Genomic DNA, 26,580 nt, shown 5'->3' on the forward strand with positions numbered 1-26,580 from the left:
CAGCCACAGCAACACAGGACCCGAGCTGAGTGAGGTCAGGGATTGAACCTGTGTCCTCATGGATGCTAGTCAGGTTTGTTAACCACTGAGCCGTGACGGGAACTCTATGACTAGTAATTTTTAAGAAACTGCTGAAGGCTGCTCTGAAAAAGAAGTGCTAAAATTGTTTTGGCCAAGTTACATCGTCATTTTGGATTTAAAAAATTATTGACTTTCGAATTTATTACCATAAAATTTACTCCTTTTAGTGTACAGTTTTATGAGTTTTGACAGATGAAGTCATAAGCACCAACAAAGATAGCAAGATGCAGAACATTTCCTTTACCTGGCAGATTCCTGTGTGCTGCTTCTTTGTACCCAGTTCCCCCCTTCAATCCCCGGCAACCATGAATGTGTTCTCTGTCCCTTTAGTTTTGCCTCTCCAGGCAAGTCTCACATGTGGAATTGTAACAATATGTAGTCTGGCTTCTTACACTGAGCATAATTTAAGATTTGTCCAAGTTATTGCCTGCATCAGTATTCATGTTCAATACTTTCTTTTTGTTGTTGTTGTCTTTTTAGGGCCACACTCATGGCATATGGAGGTTCCCAGGCTAGGGGTTGAATTGGAGCTGTAGCCGCTGGCCTACACCACAACCACAGCAACATGGGATCCGAGCCGCATCTGCAACCTACACCACAGCTCACGGCAACACTGGATCTTTAACCCACTGAGCAAGGCCAGGGACCGAACCTGCATCCTCATGGATACTAGTTGGGTTCATTAACCAGAGCTATTACAGGAACTCCTTTAATTCTTTCTATTGCTGGGAGTTCCCGTCGTGGCGCAGTGGTTAACGAATCCGACTAGGAACCATGAGGTAGCGGGTTCGGTCCCTGCCCTTGCTCAGTGGGTTAACGATCCGGCGTTGCCGTGAGCTGTGGTGTAGGTTGCAGATGCGGCTCGGATCCCGCTTTGCTGTGGCTCTGGCGTAGGCCGGTAGCTACAGCTCTGATTCAAACCCCTAGCCTGGGAACCTCCATATGCCGCGGGAGCGGCCCAAGAAATAGCAACAACAACAAAAGACAAAAAAAAAAAAATTCTTTCTATTGCTGTATCATATTCTGTCGTATGGATGTACTAGTTTATCCCTTCACCAGATGGAAGACATTTGGGTTGTTTCCAGGTTTTGGCAACTGTGACTAAACCCATTTTCATTTCTCTTAGGTAAATTCGTAGGAGTGGGCTTGCTGGGTCAATATACATTTCACTTTTAAAGAAACTGTGAACCTGTTCTCCTGAGCAGTGCACCATTTTGCATTCTTGCCTCAGTTGATAAGGGTTTTTGTTGTCAGCACTTGGCGTGACCAGTCCTCCTAGCCGCTTGGAAAGTTGTCGAGATATCTCATGGAACTTCTAACTTGCCATTTCCCTGATGACTAATGACGTTGAGCATCTTTTCATAGGGCTTCTGTGTGTGTCATCTGGATCTTTTGCCATTTTCTCATCAGGTTGTCCTGCTCTGGAGTTTTGAGACTTCTTTCTATGTTCTGGATACACATCCTCTTCCAGAGATGTGATTTGCAAATGTTTTCTCCCACGTTGTAGCTGGTCTTTTCAAAGATTTCACAAGCGATTTATAAATATTTGTCTTGTTATAAAAGATTCAGCTGACACAAATGTATTTAGAGTAAAAAGCCCAACATGTCCTTTCCCTCCCACACATTCTCCCACTTTCTTCCTGGAGGTCGCCACCCTCAGTGGTTTGGTGAGGCTCTTCCCAATCCTTCCCTAATTTTCTGCTCTGAAGGGTCATTTAAATAATTGACCTGTGTATTAACATTAGTTCTATTACTTTTCAGTCAGTAAGTTGCATTTCAAAGACTCTTTTTTTCCTTACAGCCCAGTTTCAGGTAAAATTATTGTCTTTCTCTTGCAGTAGTGAGTTTTGATGTCCTATGTCCTATTCCAGAAAGCCATGATTTGGGGGAAAAAACTCTAGAGGATGACTGCTAAGTGGATTAAATATAAGTAGGTCATTCTTATATTCACTAAAGTTTGCTCCAATTAGTTTCAATGACTTTGAAATACATCCCTTGTCAGATTGTGAGTGGCAGGTTGCTGTTTGCATTTGAATATGTGTGCGCTTAAGGGTCTCAATGAGCAAAGAATAGTATTGATAACCTCAGAGTAAAGTTCTGGCTCTTTCCCAAATTACAGATTGCTTATTTTTCTTTGATTGATTCTTTTGTGCTGTTGGAGATACTCAGCACAGAATTTGCACTTGGTTTTTATCTTTAGCTACAGTTTGGGGCTTTTTTTTTTAATCCATTAACTGGTCAGAACTTTTTTTTTGCAGAATGAGCCTCACTGAAACAATTCTTTTCATCTTTCCATAGGCATGAATCCTAGGACCCAGAATAGGGATTCTCTAGAGGACAGTGTTTCTACCTCTCCAGACCCAAGTAAGAGGGAGTGGCTGCCGGGGAGGTGGCAGGGAGGTGATGGTGGGAAAGTAGCAGGGAGGTGTGGGTGGGTAGGCAGGGCACTGGGGAGCTGGAGGGAGCCCTGTGGAAAGAGAATGGTCTGGAAGATCACACATCCCCAGGCTATGGGAAGGCGATGTGGCGAGGGAAGACTGCAGCCTCTCAGATGGAAAGTGAGTGGTGGGGAGGCCAGATGTCCTGTTGTAGAATGTGATTCTGGGCCACATGGGAAGGGTAATGGAATTCCCAAAAGGCCTTCATGCCAGTCCCGGGCTGCCTTAGCCCTCAGATGCCCAGTGATGGTTCAGGGGAAAAGTGAGAAAGAAGTAGTAAGACCTGGAGCTGTTTACATCTCTGCAGTTGGGAATGTTTACCTGGGTTGCATTTGCTTTGATCATCCTCGTATATTGAAGTAGCTGAACATCTGCTTATCTACTGCTTGATCCACCGTGATAGATATACATCACTGAGTCTTTTTGTCCCCGCTTTTTTTTCTTTTCTTTTGTTTTTTTGCCATAACCACGGCTTGTGGAAGATCCTGGGCCACAGATCAAACTCATGCCTCAGCAGTGACCCGAGCCACAGCAGTGACAACGCTGGATCCTCAACCCACTGAGCCACCAGGAAACTCCATATCCACACTTTTAATGAACTTAATAATCGTTTCACTGCTTCTCTGGGTCCAACATATTAGTCATTTTTTCACAGCAATATCAAAAACATTACTATATTGTAGTGTGGATAGTCATTTCTTACTAGCGGCCATTTGTGTGATTTCTGGTTTTTTAGCATATAATGCAAATGTAGTGCATGGTGCAGTGGGTGTATTTTTTCTCTTGATTCAGATCTTTATTATATATTCCAAAGAATAGTTGGTAGATTGATCATTTTCTAGAAAGCTGCCAGCCCTGAATAGAAGAGCCTGTTTCTTCTCTCCAACCTCAGCACTGGATTTTGTAATCTGCTTTTGTTTTGTTTTGTTTTGTTTTTTGTTTTTTTGTTTTTTTGGTCTTTTTGCCTTTTCTAGGGCCGCTCCCATGGCATATGGAGGTTCCCAGGCTAGGGGTTGAATCGGAGCTGTAGCCGCCAGCCTACGCCACAGCCACAGCAACATGGGATCCGAGCCGCGTCTGCCACCTACACCACAGCTCAGGGCAACGCCAGATCCTTAACCCACTGAGCAAGGCCAGGGATCGAACCTGCAACCTCATGGTTCCTAGTCAGATTTGTTAACCACTGCGCAATGACGGGAACTCCTGCAGATATGAGAGGTAGACAAGAGGCCACATACTCTTTACCCAGGGCAGGAACATCATCAAGCTAACAACTGGGAGCCTTTCTCATGCAGGGTTTTGGACCAGGCATTTGAATTCTCTGTATCTCAGTGGTGCCCGCAGTCACCATGTCTAAAAGGTTTTTGTAATCCAGAGGGTCAGGAAGCCGATGAGGGCCAGAGCGATGTAAGTGGGCAAAGGTAGAGCATCTTCTGTTTTTGGCCACCCCATGGAGGATGGGCAAGGGGTTGCGTCTGGGGCCCGCTTTGTTGTTGGTTGCAGCCAGGAAGCACAAACAGGGTCATCCCTCTTCTGCCATATGGAGATGTTGGGGTGTAGCTAGGCTCTTGGGGGCTCTGTTTTGAGATCTTGAAGGATTAGTGAGTTAACAAGATCTGGATATCATCAAACTGATAGACTCAGAGTGTGGAATGATGGCTGCCAGGGGCCTGCGGGAAGTGGAAGTGGGAGGTTGCTAATAAATGGGCCTGATTAGTTCTGTGAGATAAATAAATTCTAGATTAATCTTCACTTAAATGACTGAAAAAGTTAACTGACTATTACTTTTAACTTGGTGGTTCTCAACCAGGGAGTATTTTGCTCACCAGACATAGCAGAAAAGTCTGCAGGCATTTTTGGATCTACACAATGGGAGATGCCACTGGGATCTAGTGAGCGGGGTCCAGGGATGCTGCTCACACCCTGCAAGGCTCAGGGCAGCCCCCACAACAAAAAAATATCTGCTTTAGCAAATCCATCCTGCCCCAAGGGGGAGAAACCCTGCTTTTACCCAAAACCAGGCGATTTTTTTTTTTTTGTCTTTTTAGGGCCACTCCCATGGCACATGGAAGTACCCAGGCTAGGGGTCAAATGGGAGATGCAGCCGCCAGCCTATACCACAGCAGCCACAGCAATGCCAGATCCAAGCCGCGTCTGTGACCTACACCACAGCTCATGGCAACACTGGATCCTTAACCCACTGAGCAGGGCCAAGGATCGAACCCAAATCCTCGTGAACACTAGTTGGGTTCATTACCACTGAGCCATGATGAGAACTCCCAGAGCAGTTGATTTTGCACAGACCCTGTGGTTGTGCTGCTCTGCCCTGACTGCTTTTGTGTCTAGATTGTTGAACTCTGTCTCCTGAAGTTCCAGCCTTGTAACTTTCCCAGACATCCTTCCTGGACTTCTCCTCCTGCCCTTTTGAATCTGTGACTTGTTTTTGCAATCTTGGAAGTGTTCCTGAATTCTGCTCCTGTGTGCTATTTGCTCCCAAAGCTTCCAAATCCGGGCTGAGCTCGCCTCCTTTCCTCACCCAGCCCCTCTGCTGGCCTTGGGGGAGGCTCCTGGCTCGAGCCTCTCTTCCGCTCTCAGAACGTTAATTGGCTTCAGTGTGTAACTCTGGCTGGCCTGCCCTGCGGTAACCTCACTGGCATCTCGGCTGTAGCTCCTGATCAACAGCAGAAAATGAAAAATGTGGCCTGTGAATCCCATTTGCATGATGGGATTGGGGAAGCACTGCATTGTCTAACAGCCTCTGTTTCTCTCTTTCTCCCTCCCCCGCCCCCTTTCTCTCCTTCCCTCCCTTTCCTGGCAACTTTACCACCTGTCACCACCAACTTTTTCTCCCCTTTCCTCTTCCCTCTCTTCTCCCCCATCCCCCTTCCTGTCCCATATCTGCCTGGTGACTGCACGCACCTTCTCCCATTCCCACGAGGCAGTTCTGACGCTGTCTGCTCCCCCTGTAGTGCCAGGTTTCTGTTGCACAGTTGGCGTGGACTGGAAGTCTCTCACCACTCCTGCGTGCCTACCCCTCACCACTGACTACTTCCCGGACCGCCAGGGCCTGCAGAACGACTACACAGAGGGCTGCTATGACCTCCTTCCGGAGGCTGACATTGACAGGTCGGTGGCAGAGGAAAGGCATTGTTAGTTTCATGCACCACTGTGGCACAGCTGTCAGACGGAACAGCAGAGAGCCTGGGACTGGGGATTCCAAGTGTATTCGGCCCCAGGCCAAGCATGTCCTGCAAACAGTCACCTGCCTTTTCAGGAGGGATGAGGAGGGTGTACAGATGACGGCCCAGCAGGTGTTCGAGGAGTTCATCTGCCAGCGGCTCATGCAGGGCTACCAGATCATCGTGCAGCCCAAAGTGCAGAAAGCCAGCCCCGCCGTCCCACCCCCGCTCAGCAGCAGCCCCCTCTACAGCCGGGGTGAGTTTTCCTCTTTGGATTCATATATATATATATTTTTTTGTCTTTTTGTCTTTTGTCTGTTGTTGTTGTTGCTATTTCTTGGGCCGCTCCCGTGGCATATGGAGATTCCCAGGCTAGGGGTTGAATCGGAGCTGTAGCCACCGGCCTACGCCAGAGCCACAGCAACGCAGGATCCGAGCCGCGTCTGCAACCTACACCACAGCTCACGGCAACGCCGGATCCTCAACCCACTGAGCAAGGGCAGGGACCGAACCCGCAACCTCATGGTTCCTAGTCGGATTCGTTAACCACTGCGCCACGACGGGAACTCCTGGATGCATATTTTTTTTTTCTTTTCTACGAATTTGTCCCAGCAGATTCCCAAGATAGTGAAGAATATATACATTCAGGCATGGTTATTTCTTTTTTTCTTTTTTTTTTGTCTTTTTGCCATTTCTTTGGGCCGCTCCTGTGGCATATGGAGTTTCCCAGGTTAGGGGTCGAATCGGAGCTGCAGCTGCCAGCCTATGCCAGAGCCACAGCAACGCAGGATCTGAGCCACGTCTGCAACCTACACCACAGCTCACGGCAACGCCGGATCGTTAACCCACTGAGCAAGGGCAGGGATCGAACCTGCAACCTCATGGTTCCTAGTCAGATTCGTTAACCACTGCGCCACGATGGGAACTCCAGGCATGGTTATTTCTTAACACAAAATTTGTCTTTCTAAATTTTATTCGACACAAGAAATCAAGTCTCCCCTGGGTTCAGATTTATCTTAAAACTGTCTTTAATCTTCAACTCTCCTTCTAAGGAGGAAGATAGGGCCAAGTTCAGGAGTATTCCACCGTGGCTCAGGCAGCATCTCAGGGTTGCAGACAGTTGAGGGGGGCTGAGCCATCAAAGTACAGGGTGAATATTCCAGGACCAGAAGCTGGTATTCGTTTCTTGCACAGTGTGTGACACAGCCTGTTCTCCCCATGTCACCTGAACCTGAAGTTTATACTTGTTCTTTTTTTTTTCCCCATTCTGGATTCATTCTTTCTGGTTAGTCACTGAAGGTCAGGGACTTGAAGCAGGATTGGGTTGCCTGTGAGTGGCAGGGGCTAGTAAGGGACAGAGGGTCAGTGGGGCCAGTTGAGTTGGAGCCAGGCTCTGGAGGGCTCTTCTGGAATTTGTCAGGCAGCAAGTGACAGATGGAAGCCTGGAACCCGATGGCAGTGATCACTTCCTGGAAGGATCAGTGAGCATCTGCTACTCTCCATTTCTTCCTTGTAGCTAATGAGTACCCCACTCTCTAACCACCCAGCTTCAAACCTCAGAACATCTCTGGCTCCATTAAAGCTCCTTGGGGCAGAGGTTCAGAGAAGCGTGGAGCTATTAGCAGGAGCTTAGTAGTCATCTGGCCTAGGCCTTGCTGTTCACGATGAAGCTTTGGATTCTCTCTAGAAGCCCCTTGTAATATTTATTATGCGATGCCCTCTTCAAATAGTCTAGACTCTACTGAATAGTAACCTTTCTGAGTGCCAGGGTGATTTCAGCTTATCTTTATCCTTCACCTTGGAAACCACTGCACCTAGAGCACAGTAACATGAATCAATAAATATATGGCTTCATTCATTCAGTGGTTTTTTTTTTTTTTGTTTGTTTGTTATTGTTGTTGTTGTTGTTGTTGCTATTTCTTGGGCTGCTCCCTCGGCATATGGAGGTTCCCAGGCTAGGGGTTGAATCGGAGCTGTAGCCACCGGCCTAAGCCAGAGCCACAGCAACGCGGGATCCGAGCCGCGTCTGCAACCTACACCACAGCTCACGGCAACGCCGGATCGTTAACCCACTGAGCAAGGGCAGGGACCGAACCCGCAACCTCATGGTTCCTAGTCGGATTCGTTAACCACTGCGCCACGACGGGAACTCCCGGTATTTTTTTAACTAAAAAAATTTTTTAATTGTAACTAAGAAGTACCCTTTTAAAAATTTTTTAATTTATTTGTTTATTTATTTATTTGCCCATGGCAGGTGGAAGTTCCCAGGCCAGGGATTAAACCCAAGTCATAGCCAGGACAATGCCAAATCCTTAACCACTGGGCCACCTAGGAACTCCCATTCAGTAGTATTTTCAAAGCTCTTGCTCTGTGGGGAAAAATAACATGATTCAAACTATGAAATACAATTCCATGTTTCAATAAAGACTGTGAGGGGAAGATCAAAGGGCTGTGAGGGGGTCTGATCTGGTCTGGAGAGTCAGGAGATGCTTCTTTGAGGAGGTAATGTTTAGCTGAGACCTGAAGTACATGCAGGAGGTATTATCGAGAGAGGAGTGGAAGGCAGAAGCAGGCAAGAAGAGCATGCCAGGCGGAAGGGTTAGTATGTGCAAGGCCCTGTGGTAGGAGACAGTGGGCACCCAAAGAAGACTGGTGTGGGGGAGCTCTGGGAGTTAGCCAGAGATGTGGCCAGAGATATCAGGAAACCCAGGTCACATAGGATCACATGGATGATTTTGTTATCCCAGACCATCCAAGCAGCCTACTTGCTTGTCTCTAAAATAGCTTATTGATGTCCCCTAGTGGTCCATAATTCCTCCAGCATCCAGGCCTGCTCATGGCTAGTTGTCTAGGGCTGCTTGCCTGACTGCACCCTTTCTAGCTATTTTTCTCCTTTGATAAGTTTGATCCCTTTTATTTCTACAGTTATAGAAATGGTACCATTGTTATTATAATTTCTTGGAAAGCAGCCATTCTTAGTGAGCCTCTGCTGCTCACTGCTGGCAGATTGCCTAAACACTGAGCGGGACCCTGTTCCAGCTGTGAACAGAACCGCTGTTCTTGGCCCTGTCCTCAGAGTTTACAGTGTGCTGGGAAGACAGGCATTCAACCAATAACCCACAACTCACATATTTGGTTACAGATTGTGAAGAGGGCCCTGTAGGGTGAAAACAGGAAAAACTACAGTACACCTAACGTAGAATAGGCTACCGCTGCCCTTGTGCTGGACACTCTTGGACTGCAAGCACCCAGGACACTGGCTTCCTGACCCCTGGCAGGGTGTTGTCACATGAGGAAGAGTGCCAGGTCCTCTTTTTTTTTTCTTTTTTGGCTTTTTAGGGATGCGTGCGGCATATGGAGGTCCCCAATGCTAGGGGTCTAATCGGAGCTGTTGCCGCCGGCCTACGCCACAGCCACAGCAATGCCAGATCCAAGCCGTGTCTGCGACCTACACCACAGCTCATGGCAATGCCGGATCCTTAACCCACTGAGCAAGGCCAGGGATCAAACCTGCAACCTTATGGGTCCTAATCGGATTCATTTCCTCTGTTCCATGACAGGAACTCCCAGGTCCTCTTTCTAGTTATAAAAAGCGAGGCTCAGAGAGATCTCGTGCGCAGGATCACACAGTTAGCATATGGAAGAAGAGCAGATGTTTGCAGAAGGAAATCAGAGCAAATAAATAAGTGGTTCTTTAAGGATGGAAAGTGGTATAGTGGGGCAGGTGTCATGGGGGCGGAGACCTGAAAGCAGGGTTGGCTGCCCTGTAGTTGAGGGCCTCAGTTATCAGGTGGCAGCTTGTGCCTGCAGGGAGTGGGGTTCCAGTTTAGTGCATTAACATCTGCTCCAGAACTTTCCCTCCAGAGGATGAGGCACCAGATTCTTCAGCCTTGAGTGTGTCACCTGGGTGTTGTCAGCACCACCATTGGCTGGCTCAGCAACAGGAAAATCTGCCAACTTCAGGACTTTTTTTTTCAGGGCCACTTCTGTGGCATATGGTAGTTCCCAGGCTAGGGGTCTAATGAGAGCTGCAGCTGCCGGCCTACACCACAGCCACAGCAATGCCCGATCTGAGATACATCTGCAACCTACACCACAGCTCACGGCAATACCAAATCCATGACCCACTGAGTGGGGTCAGGGATCTAACCTGCATCTTCATGGATACTAGTCAGGTTCATTACCACTGAGCCATGATAGCAACTCCAACTTTTTTTTTTAAACCAAGAATATTTCTTTTCCATGAAACTGCCCCTTGAAAGAAAGTACTGCCTCTTCTGTTTCTCCTTTTCTGGATCATATGGAAGAGAAGCAGTTGTCTGTTAAAGGAATGACCCTCAAACAGATGGAGGAAATGGAGGAAATGATTATTATTTTTTTCCCTATTAGGCCTTGTGTCACGAAACCCGCCCTGAAGAGGAAGACCAGTACTGGCTGAGTATGGGCAGAACTTTCCACAAAGTCACACTGAAGGACAAGATGATTACAGTGACACGATACCTTCCCAAGTGAGTCCTGGGATATTTGAGATTTTCAGCTTTGGTCCTGAACTACATCCACCTACTCATAATACTGCTTGTAACATGTACTGTCCACATATTGAATTATGTATATAACCCATAATCCAAACAGTGGAGGCTGAATGATTGGTTTTTCTTTCGGAGTTACCATTTTGCTTTCTAGGATTTTATTTTATGGTTGGAGCTCACCTACTTCCAAAAGGGATTGGACTCAGCTTATCTTGTTTAGCCTGAGTCTTAACAAGCCAAGTGAGAAAGTTTAAGAGAATTTGGAATTCCCTTGTGCCAGTGGGTTAAGGATCCAGCATTGTCCCTACTGTGGCTCTGGTTGCTGCTGTGGTGCAGGTTTGATCCCTGGCCTGGGAACTCCCACAAGCCCTGGGTGTGGCCAACAAACAAACAAACAAAAAAGAACTGAAAAATCTCTGTTACAAGTCCTCTGGGATGGGTTGGTTACTGTGTTTGAGGTTTGAATGCTAAGAATGGTACTGAATGTATTGGGAGCAAAGGTACAGAAGAGATGAGTGGGGAAGTCTTGTTTGGACTGCAGGGCACTCCCTTTGTTTTCCAGGTACCCCTATGAATCTGCCCAGACCCACTACACCTATAGCCTCTGCCCCTCCCACTCAGACTCAGAGTTCGTCTCCTGCTGGGTGGAGTTCTCCCACGAGCGGCTGGAGGAATACAAGTGGAATTACCTAGATCAGTACATCTGCTCTGCAGGTTCCGAGGACTTCAGGTCAGAGAGCCCGCTTTGGCCCTCCCTTTCCTTGCCTCGCTGCTGTCTTGCGTGGGTCTGTACTTCAACGCCTCTGTCCTTTCTCCTGATCACAACATGACGACTGTTTTAGAAAAGAGTGGAGAGCAGAGTTCCCGTCATGTCTCAGTGGATAATGAATCTGCCTAGTATCCACGAGGACACAGGTTCAATCCCTGGACTTGCTCAGTGGGTTAAGGATCTGGTGTTGCCATGAGCTGTGGTGTAGGTTGCAGACATGGCTTGGATCCCAAGTTGCTGTGGCTGTGGTGTAGGCTGGTGGCTGCAGCACCAATTTGACCCCTAGCCTGAGAAGCTCCATATGCTGCAGGTGTGGCTCTAGAAAGATGAAAGATATAAAAAAAAAAAAAGAAGAAGAAAGAAAGAAAAAAGTGGAGAGCAAAAGCACATCCACGTTGAGATGGGTGGTGGTGATTGCACACCAGAGTGAATGTACAGATCTCTAAAGTGGTGCACTTTATTATGTACATTTTGCCCCATAAAACAACAACAGAAAACTCAGTGAAGAGGTGCTCCTTGATGGCATGTCAGTGTTCGTAACATTTTCCTGACTGCTTGTGATGTCATGGGGTTTTTTTTGGCTGTGCCCATGGCATTCAGAAGTTCCCAGGCCAGGGATTGAACCCAAGTGGCAGCAGTGGCAATGCCAGATCCTTAACCACTAGGCAACCAGGGAAGTCCTGTGGTGGCTTGTTTTTTAATTTTTACATGTGATTTATAGTTGTGAGGATAAAAGAACACAGCACCCCTGAGCCTGGGTGCACAGAAGCATTCCACCATCTCTGGATAGAAAGTGAAAACAAGGAATTCCCTGATGGCTCATCAGGTTAAGGATCCAGTGTTGTCGCTACTCTGGCTCAGGTTGCTGCTGTGGCTCGGGTTCGACCGCTAGCCTAGAAACTTTTGTATGCCATGGGCACAGCCAAAAAAAAGAATGTGAAAGCAGCCTTGATGTTCTTCCTTCTGAACCTGTGTTAAATTCAGCACCAGAGGAACACGTGTCTCTGAGGAGATGCAGACTTACTCCCCCGCCCTTCTCCAGTGGCCTTAAGGTGGGGTGTCCACTGGCAGTGCTTTTATTCTCTGCTTTTCCTCACCACCACCCTCTGCCACTTTGGCCTCTGTAGCTTAATTGAGTCTCTGAAGTTCTGGAGGACCCGCTTCCTGCTGCTGCCAGCCTGTGTCACTGCCACCAAGCGCATCACGGAGGGGGAGGCCCACTGTGACATCTATGGGGACAGGCCCCGGGCGGACGAGGAGGAGTGGCAGCTCCTGGATGGCTTTATCCGCTTTGTGGAGGGCTTGAACCGCATCCGAAGGCGGCACCGCTCTGACCGAGTGATGCGGGTGAGGCTCCGTGGGCCCCTGGGGGCTGTGCTGGGTCTGAGCTGTCAGTACCACTCTTGCTGCAGTGGGGCCACTCACGGGCCAGTTTACTTCACCACAGCTGTCCAGCATCTGTCTAAAGCTGTAACATGATTTATTTCCCCAAGCTGTGATGAGAGTAAAATGAGATGAGGTGTGTAAACCACCTCAAGGGAGCAGTTTGTTCTGAGTCCAGCAGCTATTTGAGACCTTTGTCCAAGTGAAAGGCAGTTTCCTGGCATTGACTGAACACTGAGGTCCTGGCTTTCCCAACTGTGTTGATGGGCAGCAGCATCTGATGGCCTCGTCTCCTTCTCTTTGCTCTAGAAAGGGACCTCCATGAAAGGCTTGCAGATGGCTGGGCCCATTCCCACACACTCCCTCGAGTCGACCGGCCCCCCGGTTGGGAAGAAGGGGACCTCAGCTCTGTCTGCCCTGCTGGAGATGGAGGCCACTCAGAAGTAAGTACCTGGCTGGAAAGTCCTGGCCCCACCCTGCAGGCCCTGAGAGGGTGAAATGTGACTTCTCTCTGCCAAGGGGCCCATAATTTACAAAAAGACACATACGAGAAAGAACGCTGGGTTGGAGTTCCTGTGTGGCTCAGTGGGTTAAGAGTTCAAGGTAGTCTCTGTGAGGATGCAGGTTAGATCCCTGGCCTCGCTCAGTGGATTAAGGATCCGGTGTTGCCATGAGCTGTGGTGTAGTTCACAGACATGGTTCCGATCCTGTGTCGCTGTGGCTGTGGTGTATGCTGGAAGCAGCTGCAGCTCCAATTCAACCCCTAGTCTGGGAACTTCCATATGCTGCAGGTGTGGCTGTTAAAAAAAAAAAAAAAGGCTTGGGGTAGATGATGTAATTGATTACAAATCCAGAAATATGGAAGAGCAGTTGAGATCCTTAAAGCCATTCAGCCAGTTATTGGAAAAAACCTTTCCATTTTTCTAAAGTTCCAGAAGCCTTTCTGAAGGTAGAAAGAGGCCATGCATGAGGAAAGACCATCACTAATGTTTAAATAAACACTCAGTTTGGTGAAAAAAACAAAACAAAACAAAGAACAAACAAAAACACTGGGTTAATACCTGGTAAGTGTCAAATATCATGAAATAGGCCAAAAGTGATAAACCTGCAATCTGGGGCTTGATTTGAAATACAGATACATTTGATCGAGCCCAGAAAGTGTTTTTTTGTTGGTTGGTTGGTTTTTCTTTTAATTTTTTTTTATTGAAGTAGAGTTGAATTGTAATGTGTTAGCTTCAGGAATACAGCGCAGCGATTCAGTTATATATATATATAATATTTATTTATTTTAATTAGACCTTTTTTGAGGAATTTTAGGTTCAAGGCAAAGCTGAGTGGTAGGTACAGAGATTTCCCATATACACCCTGTCCCCACCCATTATCCACATCCCTCACTAAGTGGTACATTTGGGACAATTGATGGACCTGTATTCACACATCATGATCACCCAGAGTGCATGGTTTATTTACAGCAGGGTTCACTCTTGGTCTTGCACATTCTGTGAGTTTAGACAAACTTATGATATGTAGCCACCACTACTGAGTAGTTTCACTGCCCTCAAAACACAAAATATTTTAAAACTATTTGAGCCAAATATTTTTAGTTTGATGATTTCATATAAAAGTCTGGATTTCTACAAAATGAATTCTTATGTGAAAAAGTACATGAGTCATGGTGATATTATATAAAACAATATATTATAGATAATGCAATACAAAATTATATTATAGATAATATATGAAATCCAGCCTTTGCTTGAAATAGTGGAGGCTTGGTTAACACTGGGTCTATGTTCACACCCGCCATGGTGGGCTAGCACTTTAGGTTAGGCTCGTGCCCCCTAGTTTACTGGAGAACTAGCCCACCCTCTGGTCTTGGACTTGCCTTGACCTCTTAGTCATGCCACCTGACCAGCTTCTCTAGGTGGTTTAAATATGTGGTCCCTTTGTAACAGTAGATCCTTCAGCTCTCGGGCCCCTGGTGGGACCATATCTGGCTTTTGGAGAGTGGGGAAGGCATCACAGGAGGTAGGATTTACCATGTCCTTCTAGGAAGGGGTGCATTTGGGTGCATTTATACAGGAGAAGGTGGGGCTTGGGGAATAGGAGAAAACATTGCCACCAGCAGGTGGGATCTGCTTTGGGGGGCCCTCCCTGCCTCCTCCATCCTTCTGGCCAGACCTGGTCCCCCTTCATACTTCCCAGGGTCTGTCTGGTGAGAGCATGTGTGCCGTGCCCAGCAGGAGCCCACATCCTTTAGGCTTTCAGAAGATAACGAGTGCACTCGAAGCCCAGTAGGAGATGCAGCTGCAAAGACAGCATGGGAAGTCAGACTCCAGGCTGTTCTTACACATTCTCATAGCAAGAGGGACCCTCTGAACATTCTTTCACTTCAATGGAAAATTTCAAATGTATAAAAAAAAAAAGTAGATCCATGTAATAAATCCCTGTTCACCCATCACCCAGCTTCAATGATTATCAACTCACAGCCAATCTTATTTCATTTATATCCCACTTGCTTTTCTCTTCCTTTTTATTTCCTACCAAGTCCCAGACATCACCTCCCTTCGTCTAATATTTTTATATGTGCCTCTGAAAGATAAGAACTCTCAAAAGAAAACTAAACCATAATACCATAATTTACCTAAAAATCCATGGCAGTTCCTTAATATCGTGAACTATCCATTCAGCCTCTTTGGCAGAGGTGGTGTTTTGTGTTTTCAGAGATGTGTCCATGTAGGAAGGCCCGGTGGGTAAGCCCAGGAGGCAGAGGTCTCACTGGTCCAGGCAGGAGGCAGCAGAGGCTGGAAGGAAGGGAAGGGATGGAAAGGAAGGAATTTGGGGAGAGAAGGGAACAGCATCGCCGGGGTGACTGGGGGCAGGTAAGAGGAGAGCTGGGGTACGTTGGGCTCATTCCTGAGGGTGCTGGGGCCTCCTCAGGAAATATCTTCAGCTGACCAAGGAAAGACCCCAGAACTCTGCCTGGCAGGTTGTCCCTGCAGCTAATCACACGATCTTCCTGCTGGAAAAAAGAACAAGGAACATATGCTGCTGGGAGGGGTGCGAAGCTGGGGGTGGGGGATCTTATTTTAATTTGCCAGTGAGTCAGCGTTCAGTACGCTCCCAGGAGCCTCTTTCTGCTCAGACTGGAAGAGGAGGGACAACCTGGTGTGGTAGTGTCCCCTGGTGGGGGTGCTCAGCTGACCTTGCAGCAGGAGGCACGATTGGGGCCCCAAGGTTTATTCTCCCTACAGATGACCGCCCCTGGGTGTCATGGTACGTGTTCTCAGTGCCAGGGGCCCCAGCAGAGGGATCCAGACCTTTATGTAACATTTGCTCACACAGCATTTTTTACTTGATGTTTTTCTTTATTTTTTGCTGCACCAAGCAGATCCAATTTTATTCTGGAAAATCATGTTATGGAAACATGAAAAGGAGTTTCAGGAGCCTCTCACCTATAGCCCCTCCCTCTTACCATCCTGTCTGTTTCCTCCACTTCCCTGGAATGTTTGCCTGGAGGGTGTGGAGTCAGGCGGGAGGTGGGGGGCAGAGCCCAGGGTCCTGGCTGTGGGTGGCGGCTCCTGTTAGAGGGGGATGAACTGATGTCTGGGAGTCAGAGTAGAGAGAGACCCCACATGGCAGTTGTCCCTGCCTCTGAGAAGGAGGAAGTGTGCCCCCGCCTCTGAGAAGGAGGCAGTGTACCCCACGTGTGTCCTCACGTGCGGGCATGCACAGTGTGGCTGGGCCTTCTGTGGCAGCTCCTCCCCTGAACTTTGCAACAAGGAGCCTCCAAGGGCAAGGAGGGGTCCTGCCCACCTCTGAATGCCTGACTCCTAGTGCACGGGTCAGCACGGGGGCAGCAGCTCAGTATTGGAGGCTGTCCCGTGCATCAGACCTTACATCTGAGGGGGCCCTGCCATCCTAGTCACGGCCCTGGGCTGCAGCCCTGGGAAGCACAGAAGACCCTCGCGGTGTGTGTGTATATGTGGATGAGGCCCAGAGGAACATGCCTGGGTAGGGCACCTAGAGACAGGGCAGAGGAGGTAGGCCAGGCAGAGTCAAGCTCTTTTTTTTTTTTTTTTTTGGTCTTTTTGCCATTTCTTGGGCCGCTCCCACGGCATATGGAGTTTCCCAGACTAGGGGTCGAATCGGAGCTGTAGCCACCAGCCTACACCAAAGCCACAGCAACGCAGGATCCGAGCCACGTCTACAACCTACACCACAGCTCATGGCAACTCCGGATCGTTAACCCACTGAGCAAGGCCAGGGATCGAACCCGCCAACCTCATGGTTCCTAGTTGGATTCGTTAACCGCTGCGCCACGACAAGAACTCCCAGAGTCAAGCTTAGTCTGCTTTCCTTGTACAAACTACAGCTCAGGCCAGTCCCGTGATCAACCAAGTGGGGAAATGTTTCTTTCCCCTATTCTAGCTGGCGGGTCCAGAAGGAGGGCTGGGATGTCACCACTCATGGTCTCTGCCACACTGATGGACCTAGCAGAGACCACCAGTGACAGCTCACATGGCCAGACATTGTGGGTCTCCAGGTAGAGGCACACATCACACCAAGGAGGAATTCCTGCCCCATGTCGAACCTAAATGTGCTCAGGCCTTTAGACACAATCTCAAGTTCTCAGGAAGCACAGGGCACAGAGAACCTCGATGTACCATAAAGGGATGTGATCAGCACATTCAGACCATAAATTTACAAGAGCAGTGAGCTGCTTTCTTCCATGTAAATTGCAGGGATGTAGAGGGATGAAGGAGCTTCTGGATGAAAAGAGACTCGAGAGACATAATTGACTGCAGTGTAGGGACATTAATGGAATTCTGTTTTAAACAAACTATAAAAAAAGGTTTTTTGGAGACAACTAGAGAAATATTTGATATTAGAAGATTTAAAAAATTTTTAAGTGTGTTGGTGGAATTGGGATTTTTTTTTTTTTGTCTTTTTGCCTTTTCTAGGGCTGCTCCCGAGGCATATGGAGGTTCTCAGGCTAGGGGTGTAATCGGAGCCATAGCTGCTGGCCTACGCCAAAGCCACAGCAAATGGGATCCGAGCCACATCTGTGACCTACACCACAGCTCACGGCAACGCTGGATCCTTAACCCACTAAGCAAGGCCAGGGATCGAACCCGAAACCTCATGGTTCCTATTTGGATTCGTTAACCACTGCGCCACAACGGGAACTCCAGAATTGGGATCTTTTTAAAGTTATATTCTTTTAGAGATACAGTATGTACAGAAATGTTTATGGGTGTTTATATTTTCTTTCCTTCCTTCTTTCTTTCTTTCTTTTTTTTTTTTTTGTCTTTTGTCCTTTTTAGGGCCACACCTGCAGCACATGGAGGTTCCCAGGGTGGGGTCTAATTGGAGTAGTTGCCACCAGCCTATGCCACAGCCACAGCCACAGCAACATCAGATCCGAGCCTTATCTGCGACCTACACCACAGCTCATAGCAATGCCAGATCCTTAACTCACTGAGTAAGGTCAGGGATCAAACCCGCAACCTCATGGTTCCTAGTCAAATTCGTTTCTACTGTGCCACAACAGGAACTCCAGAGTGGAATATTTTCATGTGTGAGTTTTGCTTCCAAGTTATCAGGATGGATAGGTATAGATGAAACAAGATTGGCTCTGAAAATAAATAATTCTGGGGTCCAGGTAGATTAAATTATCCTCTTTATTTTTGTATATATTTGAAAGTTTTCCATTATAAAAACCAAAAAAAGGAGTTCCCTTTGTGGTGCAATGGAAACGAATCCAGCTAGTATCCATGAGGATGCTGGTTTGATCCCTGGCTTTGCTCACTAGGTTAAGGATCTGGCATTGCTGTGAGCTGTGATATAGCACATAGACGTGGCTCAGACCCTACGTTGCTGTGGTGGCTATGGTGTAGGCCGGCAGCTATAACTCTGATTCAGCCCTTAGCCCGAGAACTCTCATAAGCTGTGGGTGCAGCCCTAAAAAACAACAAAAAAAAGACTTTGGAGTTCCCATCATGGCTCAGTGGTTAACAAACCACACGAGGACACAGATTAGATTCCTGGCCTCACTCAGTGGGTTAAGGATCTGGCGTTGCCGCGAGCTGTGGTGTAGGTTGCAGACATGACTCAGATCCCATATTGCTGTAGTTATGGCGTAGGCCAGCAGCCACAGCTCCGATTTGACCCCTGGCCTTTGAACCTCCATATGCTGGGAGTGTGGCCCTAAAAAGACAAAAAAAAAAAAAAAAGAGAGAGAGAGAGAGATTGTAACAGGTTACTGTGGAAACTGACTTTGAATCTCTGGTGTGAGATTACTTCACCATCAGTAGCAGATGGGTCAGAATTTAAGACAGAGAAATGGCACAGGTTGGCTTCCTGGGGTTTAGTCTTGGACTCAGCCCTGTGGGAGGGAGGGGATGAAGGGAGAAGCTGGAATTTGGGAAAGCCCAGCGATGGCCTTGGGCACCTCCCTTGAGCTCTGGAGGTAGAGCAGCCTTCAGAGATGAGTGGGGTCAGACCAGCATGGCCAGGTGGTGTGGGTTCACTGCAGGCAGCCTGGGGTGTGGACAGGGCTCTGCAGCTGGGGCTGTCCCTGGAGGGGCTGGCTGCTGACCTGCCAAAAACACACCCAGCTACTATGGCAGCAGGGCCAGGGCAGGCTGACCTGGGCAGTGCCTAACGGTGTCTACTACAAGAAGTGCATATTATAATGATAACAAAACGTGTAAGGTGACAATGGGAGCGTCCTGGAATGTACCAAAGAAAAATTCAATGGTGTAGTAAAACAGCCTCATTTAGGGGACCGTTTAAGTCACAATGGTGCATAGTTAGTTTTTAGTAGAGAAAAAAATTAGGAAAATAAATGTGAATGTAGGCTTTTACATTCATCAGACCCAAAATGGGAGGAGATGTCATAAGAAAATTGTAGTTGTCTTGTGTTGCGAGATAATGTCTATGAGGTCTGCATTTTTTGAGGGATGAGAAGGGATGGAAGTGTACATTTGCAAGATCAATATGTAATCCTGCAGAATTGTATAGAGCCGGCATATTTCTCCCTGTTAATGTTAATGCTGAACGTTAATGCAGCCCTAATTTTCAGAATGTTCTTCTGTTGTATATATTTAAATAAAAACTGAGGAAGGTCTTTCCTAAAGAATTTAAGAAATGGTGTTCATGGATGGAGTTGCTCAAAACATGTCATTTGCCTTTTCAAAGCACTACATAAGTACCAGGTACTGCCGAGATGCTTTTAAAATTGGGCTGTTTTCCGATCTACCATGGCAGCTAGTGATCATTCAGGACAGGGAATGAAATTAAGGTGTCATTTGGGCCTGAGGAGAAACAAAAAGGAAGATGATGGCAGCAGAGTTATCTTCATCTCATCGTGGCTGATGTGGGTCCTTGCCCACGTGCAAGCAACCCACCTGTGTTTCCCCATTCAGGTGCCTAGGGGAACAGCAGGCAGCAGCGCAAGGGGGCAAGAGCTCTGCCCAGCCGGCCGAGAGCAGCGGCGTTGCCATGACGCCCACCTATGTGGACAGCCCACGAAAGGTAAGGGATGTGGAGGGGACATGCAGTCCGGGACTGAGTGTGCTTGAGGATTTGATTAACCCCTGGCCACATTGCTCTTCTTGTAAAGGAACTCGCCTGCTCACAGTCAGAAGGAAGCTGACAGCTAGACGGAAGCAGGTGTAGGTCAGTCAAACCAGACTCTACTGGTTGAGGCCTGAGATCCGGTTTCAGCAGTGACACTAGCCATCTGATCTGCCTTCAGCCCCATCTTCTGCTCTCCTGGGGATGGGGGGGGTGTAGAAAACGACTGAAGCAGCTTCCAGGGGAGCTCACTCCTCCATGAGTGAAATTCCCATTCATTTGCTTAAACTCCTGCGAAGTCGTCCAACAGGGGCATCCTAGTAGACAGACACCAAAACCTCAGGCTTTGGCCTCCCTACGGAGTAGCCAGTACAGTAGAGGGGCCAAAAACTCCACAGGTCAGGCTTTTTGTAGCCTTTAAAACCACTAAACATGACTCTGGCATCCCTTTCTGGGAAATTCAGAGTCTGAGGCTCACGTCCTGATGTGGCAGGGTGAGCTGGCTGTATGTTCTCTTACCTGGTCTCTCGTTAGGAGATGAGGGAGATTCAGTGGATATTTTTTATTTTTCAGAATTGTGGTCAAGGAGGTCCTATTGTGGCTCAGCTATAATGAACCTGACTAGTATTCATGAGGACTCGGGTTGGATCCCTGGCCTCACTCAGTAGGTTAAGGATCTGGTGTTGCTGTGAGCTGTGGTATAGGATGCAGATGCAGCTCAGATCTGGCATTGCTGTGCCTGTGCCATAGGTTGGTAGCTGCAGCTCTGATTCGACCTCTACCCTGGAAACTTCCATATGCCTTGTATATCTACCTGCGTATTTATTTATTTTGCTTTCATATCCTAAACATGTCATTATTTCTCCAAAATGCTGCACTTGCAGCATGCAGAAGTTCCTCAGCAACCTGAGCCACAGCAACAATAATGCCAGATCCTTAACCTGCTGCACCAACAGGGGACTCCTCCAAAGCATGATTTTTTTAAAATTTTTTCTTATTTTTTTCCCTCTTTTTAAAAAATTATGGTTGACTTAGTATTGTCCAAAGCATGATTTTAAAAATTAACTATATATTTCATGATATGGATAGGCCTTCATTTATAGCAGTTTTTGTTTAAAAAAATAGATTGTTTCTGATTTTTAAAAACAATTTTTGATAATTATTCCATAAGTTTTTATAATGATTCTGCAGCATATCCCAATTATAAATAATACTGCAAACATCCTTGTGCATAATTATTTGGCCACATCTCTGATTGTTTCTTCAGGATATGTTACTAGAATTAGATCACTAGGAGGGAAGGATTAAAATCTGAGGAAAAGTGTCAGGCGAGGCTGCAGGCAGCCTGTAGAAGGCATAGACCAGAGTGGGCAAACTTCAATAAATATTTTAGGCTTTGTGGGCCAAGAGGCAAGATCAAGGCTATTGTGTGGGTTCTTCTATAACCATTTAAGATTTCCTTTTTTTTTTTTTGCTTTTTGCTATTTCTTTGGGCCGCTCCTGCGGCATATGGAGGTTCCCAGGCTCGGGGTCGAATCAGAGCTGTAGCCGCCAGCCTACGCCAGAGCCACAGCAACGTGGGATCCGAGCCGCGTCTGCAACCTACACCACAGCTCACAGCAACGCCGGATTGTTAACCCACTGAGCAAGGGCAGGGACCAAACCCGCAACCTCATGGTTCCTAGTCGGATTTGTTAACCACTGCGCCACGACAGGAACTCCTATAACCATTTAAGATTTTGATGGTTCTCAGCTCACAGGCTAGAATAACTAGGTGACCGGATTTGGCTGCAGGCTATTGTTTCAGCAAATGCAGCTATGAGGCAGTAGTTCTAGGTTCAGTGCCAAGGATAGTCTGGATATAAAAATGACCTTTTGGTGAAGGAGGACCTCTCACCTGTCCTCACTCCTGTGTACGTTCCTCAGCAGTGTTAGCACCACTGCTTCTGTACATTCTGGCAAAGAAGGGATAGAATGTGAGAGTATGTAAGTATGGTGTGCTGTCTACTAACTGTTACCTCCATCCACTGTCATCTTTGAGGATTAGATACAGCACCAAGGACAGTCCTGAGACATGCAGAAATTATGGGGCCACAGGCATTATGGTTAAATTGCACCAGTGACCAAACAGGAGATTGCTGTCTAGAACACTCTCCTCATCTTCCAGCTGGACACTCACATCCACGTAGCTGGCCATCAGTCTGCCCGGTGTGGGTCCCCACATGGTCAAGAAGAAGCAAAGGTGTTAGGAGATGGCCCGACTCTGTCTCTGGGCAGCACCCAGTGTTAGGGTGTGGAAGGGTCCCGAATGTGCATCTCACAGACACATATCCAAGGCTCGTTACTTGAGCTCCTTATGACTGATGGGACGTGGCAGCAGGACTGCTTAAATGGACACGGAAATATTTCACCGATTCTATTTTTAGAATTAAAGAAAAGTTGTAGGAGAGCAGGGACCTTCAGTTGTATAAGTGCCATTTCTGCATTTCAGTGAGAATAAGCATAAAAAGTTAAGAGTTTGAGGGGACAAGGGAACACTTGACCTTAAGAAAGAGGGAGAAGGGGTCTTTGGGAAAGTTCTCTCTGTCATTTATACTTCAAGTAAACTTGGACTGCCCAAGAATAGAGTGGGGAAGGCAAGGGAGCTTCAGGAACCCCTCCTGGTGAGTGCATACATGTCTGACACTATGTATGTCTCAGCATCTTGGTGATTTTGTTACACAACTGGCGGAGGAGGTATTGCTGCTTCTGGTGTCCTCAGAAAATTAAGCAAGCACTTTTCCTGCCTTGAATCTTCTTCTCCCTTCTGGCTGCCATGTTTAATAACAGGCCCCTGTGCGTCTCTCCAGGAGGCCTGCTGGTCACCCAGCTGGGCGGGAGGCCAGGAAGCTGCCATTGAACCCTTCCTGGTGCAACCCCTCCCCCAACCAAGCTGCCCTGCAGCCTTCTCCCCTTGGCACAGGTCTGAAGGATGTTAGGAGCTATGGGGGGTAGGGGTGCACAGGCATCCCAGCCAGGCTCTGATGAGACCTGAGGGGCTTGGACACACCTTCTTACCCAGGTGCTGACTCCCACAAGGATGGGATTTTCTGCCCAGGAAGGTGTGGGTTTCTGCTAATGCTTTGCATTTGGGTATTTTCTTCCTGGGTGGATCTCTCTCTTTCTTTTTTTTCCCATTCCCCTCATGTGCCCTTGTTTCTCTCCTTCCTGCCTTGTTTTTGTTTTTGCCTCTCACCCGCTCCTTCCCTTGTTTGCTCTGGGCCGAATCCCGTCCCTCCACCCCCTCGCACTTGCCGCCTCGTCGCTTCCTGCCGCTCTGATCCAGGACGGGGCCTTCTTTATGGAGTTTGTCCGCAGCCCTCGCACAGCGTCATCTGCCTTCTACCCACAGGTCAGTCCAACCCCCATGCATGCCTGCCTGTCAGCAGAAGTTGCCATCCAGCCTTCAGTTCAGCTCTGAACATGGGGCCTTGGGCTGAAGTCAAGTTTGAGGGGCAGTTGAAATCGAATTTGGTCTCAGAGGTGCATTTCTTTCCTCGGAGTTTGTGGTGACAAAGGGGATTGAAGAGGTTAACGTGAGAGAACCAACTATGGCACATGTGGCCGACGTGTTCCCATCTGTCTCTTACACAGGGTTGCCACTGACTCTCGGCCACATGGAAGCACCTTCCCTCTTAGGTGTTTTTGTTCACGTGACATGAGCAGCATGGCATATGCTAGCTTAAGGGCTGAACTCTTATTTTATTTCCTCCCATATAAATTCCTCCCAGATAAATTTATAACAGTGCGGCAGGAAGTGGTAAGAAACAGAGCAAACATTTATTAACAGGCGTGTGCTTTGTCACAGGCTGAGGGTGTGCCACCCACGGCACCTCTGGGCTGCCCTTAACTCCTGTGTTGCATAAAGGGTTTGGACCGGATCTCAAGGGCCTTCCAAGCCTTAAAACTTTTCAGTTACTACACATCACACCCACAGTTTTATTTCACTTCATCACAGCATAGCCTATGAGTTAAGCAGAGGTTTTACTGAAGTTCCACAGATGGAAAAACCAAGGGACGGAGAAGTTCTGCTTCACACAGTGTGAGGTTGAGCTGGGACTTAAATTAGGACCATTGGGCTTGATTCCTGCCCCCTGCCCCCTCCCCCATAATTAGCATTGGTCATTGCTGTTCTGACAGATCTCCGCGAAGAGAACCTGGGCTCCTGCCCTTTATTGGGGTCGCAACACGTGGCTTTCTTTCCTTTAGAATAAAGGCCAAAGTCCTCATGATGGAAAGGTCCAGTGTGACTGAAGCCCTGGGCCCTCCTCCTCACTCTTGCTCTCCGGGGACAGGGCTTTCTCCAGACTGTAGGCCTCAGGCTTCCTGCCACATGCTTAGCATAGAATCATCTAGAATCATCTAGCTACTTTCTCAGCACCAGTGCCCCCAGCCAGCATCTCTACGGCCCTCTTTGGGGTCCGTGTGACTGGGACGAATGAATGCCTGTCTTCCTAATGAGACTGGGCTCTGAGAGGGCTGCAGCCATCAGTTCTCAGCACCCAGCCTGGCACCCAGGATGTGCACAGCAGATGCGGCCTCAGAGAGGCCATAAGGGAAACAGTTGTAAAAAAACCTGTTTACACAGTGGAACCCTTTCTTCCCCATTGCTAATTTATACCTAACCCTAACCTATAATCCAGTCAACTTTGAATCTTTCAGGCCAAAGTGTGGGTGATGGAGGAGGCTCACAGCCCCAGGCACCTGCACCCCTGGTGTCCCCAGACACACTCCCAAAGACCCCAGGTTCTGCAGGATATGCTTACAGGCCATAGATGTTAGAGCTGCAGGTTTCTTTCTTTGTGTGCGTTTTAATTTTATTGAAGTATAGTTGATTTACAGTGTTAATTTCTGTTGTCCAGTGAAGTGATTCAGTTATACATATATACACATCCGTTCGCAACTAGGTTATCACAGAATATTGAGTAAATTTCCCTGTGCTATACAGCAGGTCCCTGTTGGCCATCAAGTCCATACACCATAGTGGGCATAAGCCATCCCAAACTCCCAATCCTTTCGTCCCTCCACCACCTCCCTCCTTGGTGTCATTTTTAAATTTAATTTTAATTTTTTTTTTTCTTTTAGGGCTGCATGGGAGGCACATGGAAGTTCCCAGGCTGGGGGTCACATTGGAGCTACAGTTGCTGGCCTATGCCACAGCCACAGCTACAGCCACAGCAACGTGGGATCCTTAACCCAGGGATTGAATCTGCATCTTCATGGATACTAGTCGGGTTTGTTACTGCTGAGCCACAATGGGAACTCCTGTATCATTTTTTTCGATTCCACATGTAAGTGGTATCTATGACAGTTGTTTTACTCTGTCCCAGTTACTTGAGGCAGCAGTTTTCAGCATGTTTAGGGATCACGGAGAGTCTTCTCAGGAGTCAGAGGCGATGTGACCAAGAGTGGATTTTCTGCACTTTGTTCTGTTTTCTCTCTTCAGAGACATGAATGACTAGACAGCCCCTGTTTCCAGGTCCCTGACTAGATGGGGAAATTCAGGAAAAGAAAAGAGAGAACATCATATGAGGTCTCATAAAGTACTTAGAATTTCCTGTGAAATTCAGCCCTGCACTTCCTGGTAGCCAAAGTGGGAAAACATCTGTTCTAGGATTCAGAGTGTTTGTGAGATAAAGACAAACCACTTGTTTGGGGGGAAGCATAACTTTTCCCGTTATTACAATCTGAGCAAAATGCCTTTCTGTGCAGCGTCTTGAAAATGGACGTGTGTGAAATGGAGCAGAGGTCAGGAAACTATGGGGCAAATCTGGCCCAGCATCTGCTTTTGTCAATAAAGTTTTATCAGAACAGAGCCAAACCCCTCATTTACATCACCTGTGGCTGTTTTTGTGCTTTTCCACAAAGTGTTGAGCAGTTTCAATAGACCATGTAGCCCACAAAGCCTAAAATAATTACTAACTGGTCCTTGACGGAAAATATTTGCCAGTTTCTGATTTTGAGGATAACTCTTAACCACGTCCTGGTTTAGGCTGGTTCTCAGGGCAGTAGATGAGAGGTAACCCCACTAGAAAGGCCTAGAAGGCAGCACCCGGGAGCTTTTGTGCCTCAGTTAGCTGCTGTAATTTAATTTTATAGTGTAGCACCTATTCCTAAGGCTTGCTGGTGGAGGGCAGATGGTGGTTGGCAATTACAAGCTGCCTCTCTCTGCATTTCTCCATGTATTTATGGTGCTGGCAAAGATTATATGCTCTTTTTTTCCTTTCTTCTTTCTTTCTTTTTTTTTTGGCAATTCTGATGTAGCCTGATGTAGGAGAGCAAATTGGTTCTTTCAGAACCAAGGGGTGATTTCTGTCTCCTAGGAGACACTCGGTAACACCTGGAGACATGTGTATTTGTTACACCTGAGGTAGCAGGAGATGCTCAGGGGTTGTTACTGGCATCTGGTGAGCTGGGGATGCTGCTCTGTACCCACTACACTACAGGACCCCCCACTCTCCGCACCAAAGACTTACTCACTACCCTTAATGGCAGTAGTGCCGTGGTTGACATGCCCTGTTTGAGAAGGAGTGAGTTTTCCATCATCTAATAGAATATTTGATTATACAACTCTCCATTCT

At 47.6% G+C, this 26,580-nt stretch overlaps 1 protein-coding gene across 1 annotated transcript in view; it reads left to right on the top strand.

Annotated features, from left to right (window-relative positions):
* The window catches only part of DEPDC5 (DEP domain containing 5, GATOR1 subcomplex subunit), a 104,092-nt gene that overhangs the window by 60,093 nt on the left and 17,419 nt on the right, over positions 1 to 26,580 (top strand). The window contains 10 exon segments of the mRNA XM_047760246.1: positions 2,380 to 2,445; positions 5,489 to 5,645; positions 5,794 to 5,954; positions 10,088 to 10,104; positions 10,106 to 10,206; positions 10,790 to 10,957; positions 12,124 to 12,343; positions 12,689 to 12,822; positions 19,810 to 19,918; positions 23,286 to 23,351. Of these exon segments, the coding sequence (XP_047616202.1) occupies positions 2,380 to 2,445; positions 5,489 to 5,645; positions 5,794 to 5,954; positions 10,088 to 10,104; positions 10,106 to 10,206; positions 10,790 to 10,957; positions 12,124 to 12,343; positions 12,689 to 12,822; positions 19,810 to 19,918; positions 23,286 to 23,351 (1,199 nt within the window).

This window comes from Phacochoerus africanus, chromosome 15 (genome assembly GCF_016906955.1).
Source record: "Phacochoerus africanus isolate WHEZ1 chromosome 15, ROS_Pafr_v1, whole genome shotgun sequence".
Taxonomy (NCBI): domain Eukaryota; kingdom Metazoa; phylum Chordata; class Mammalia; order Artiodactyla; family Suidae; genus Phacochoerus; species Phacochoerus africanus.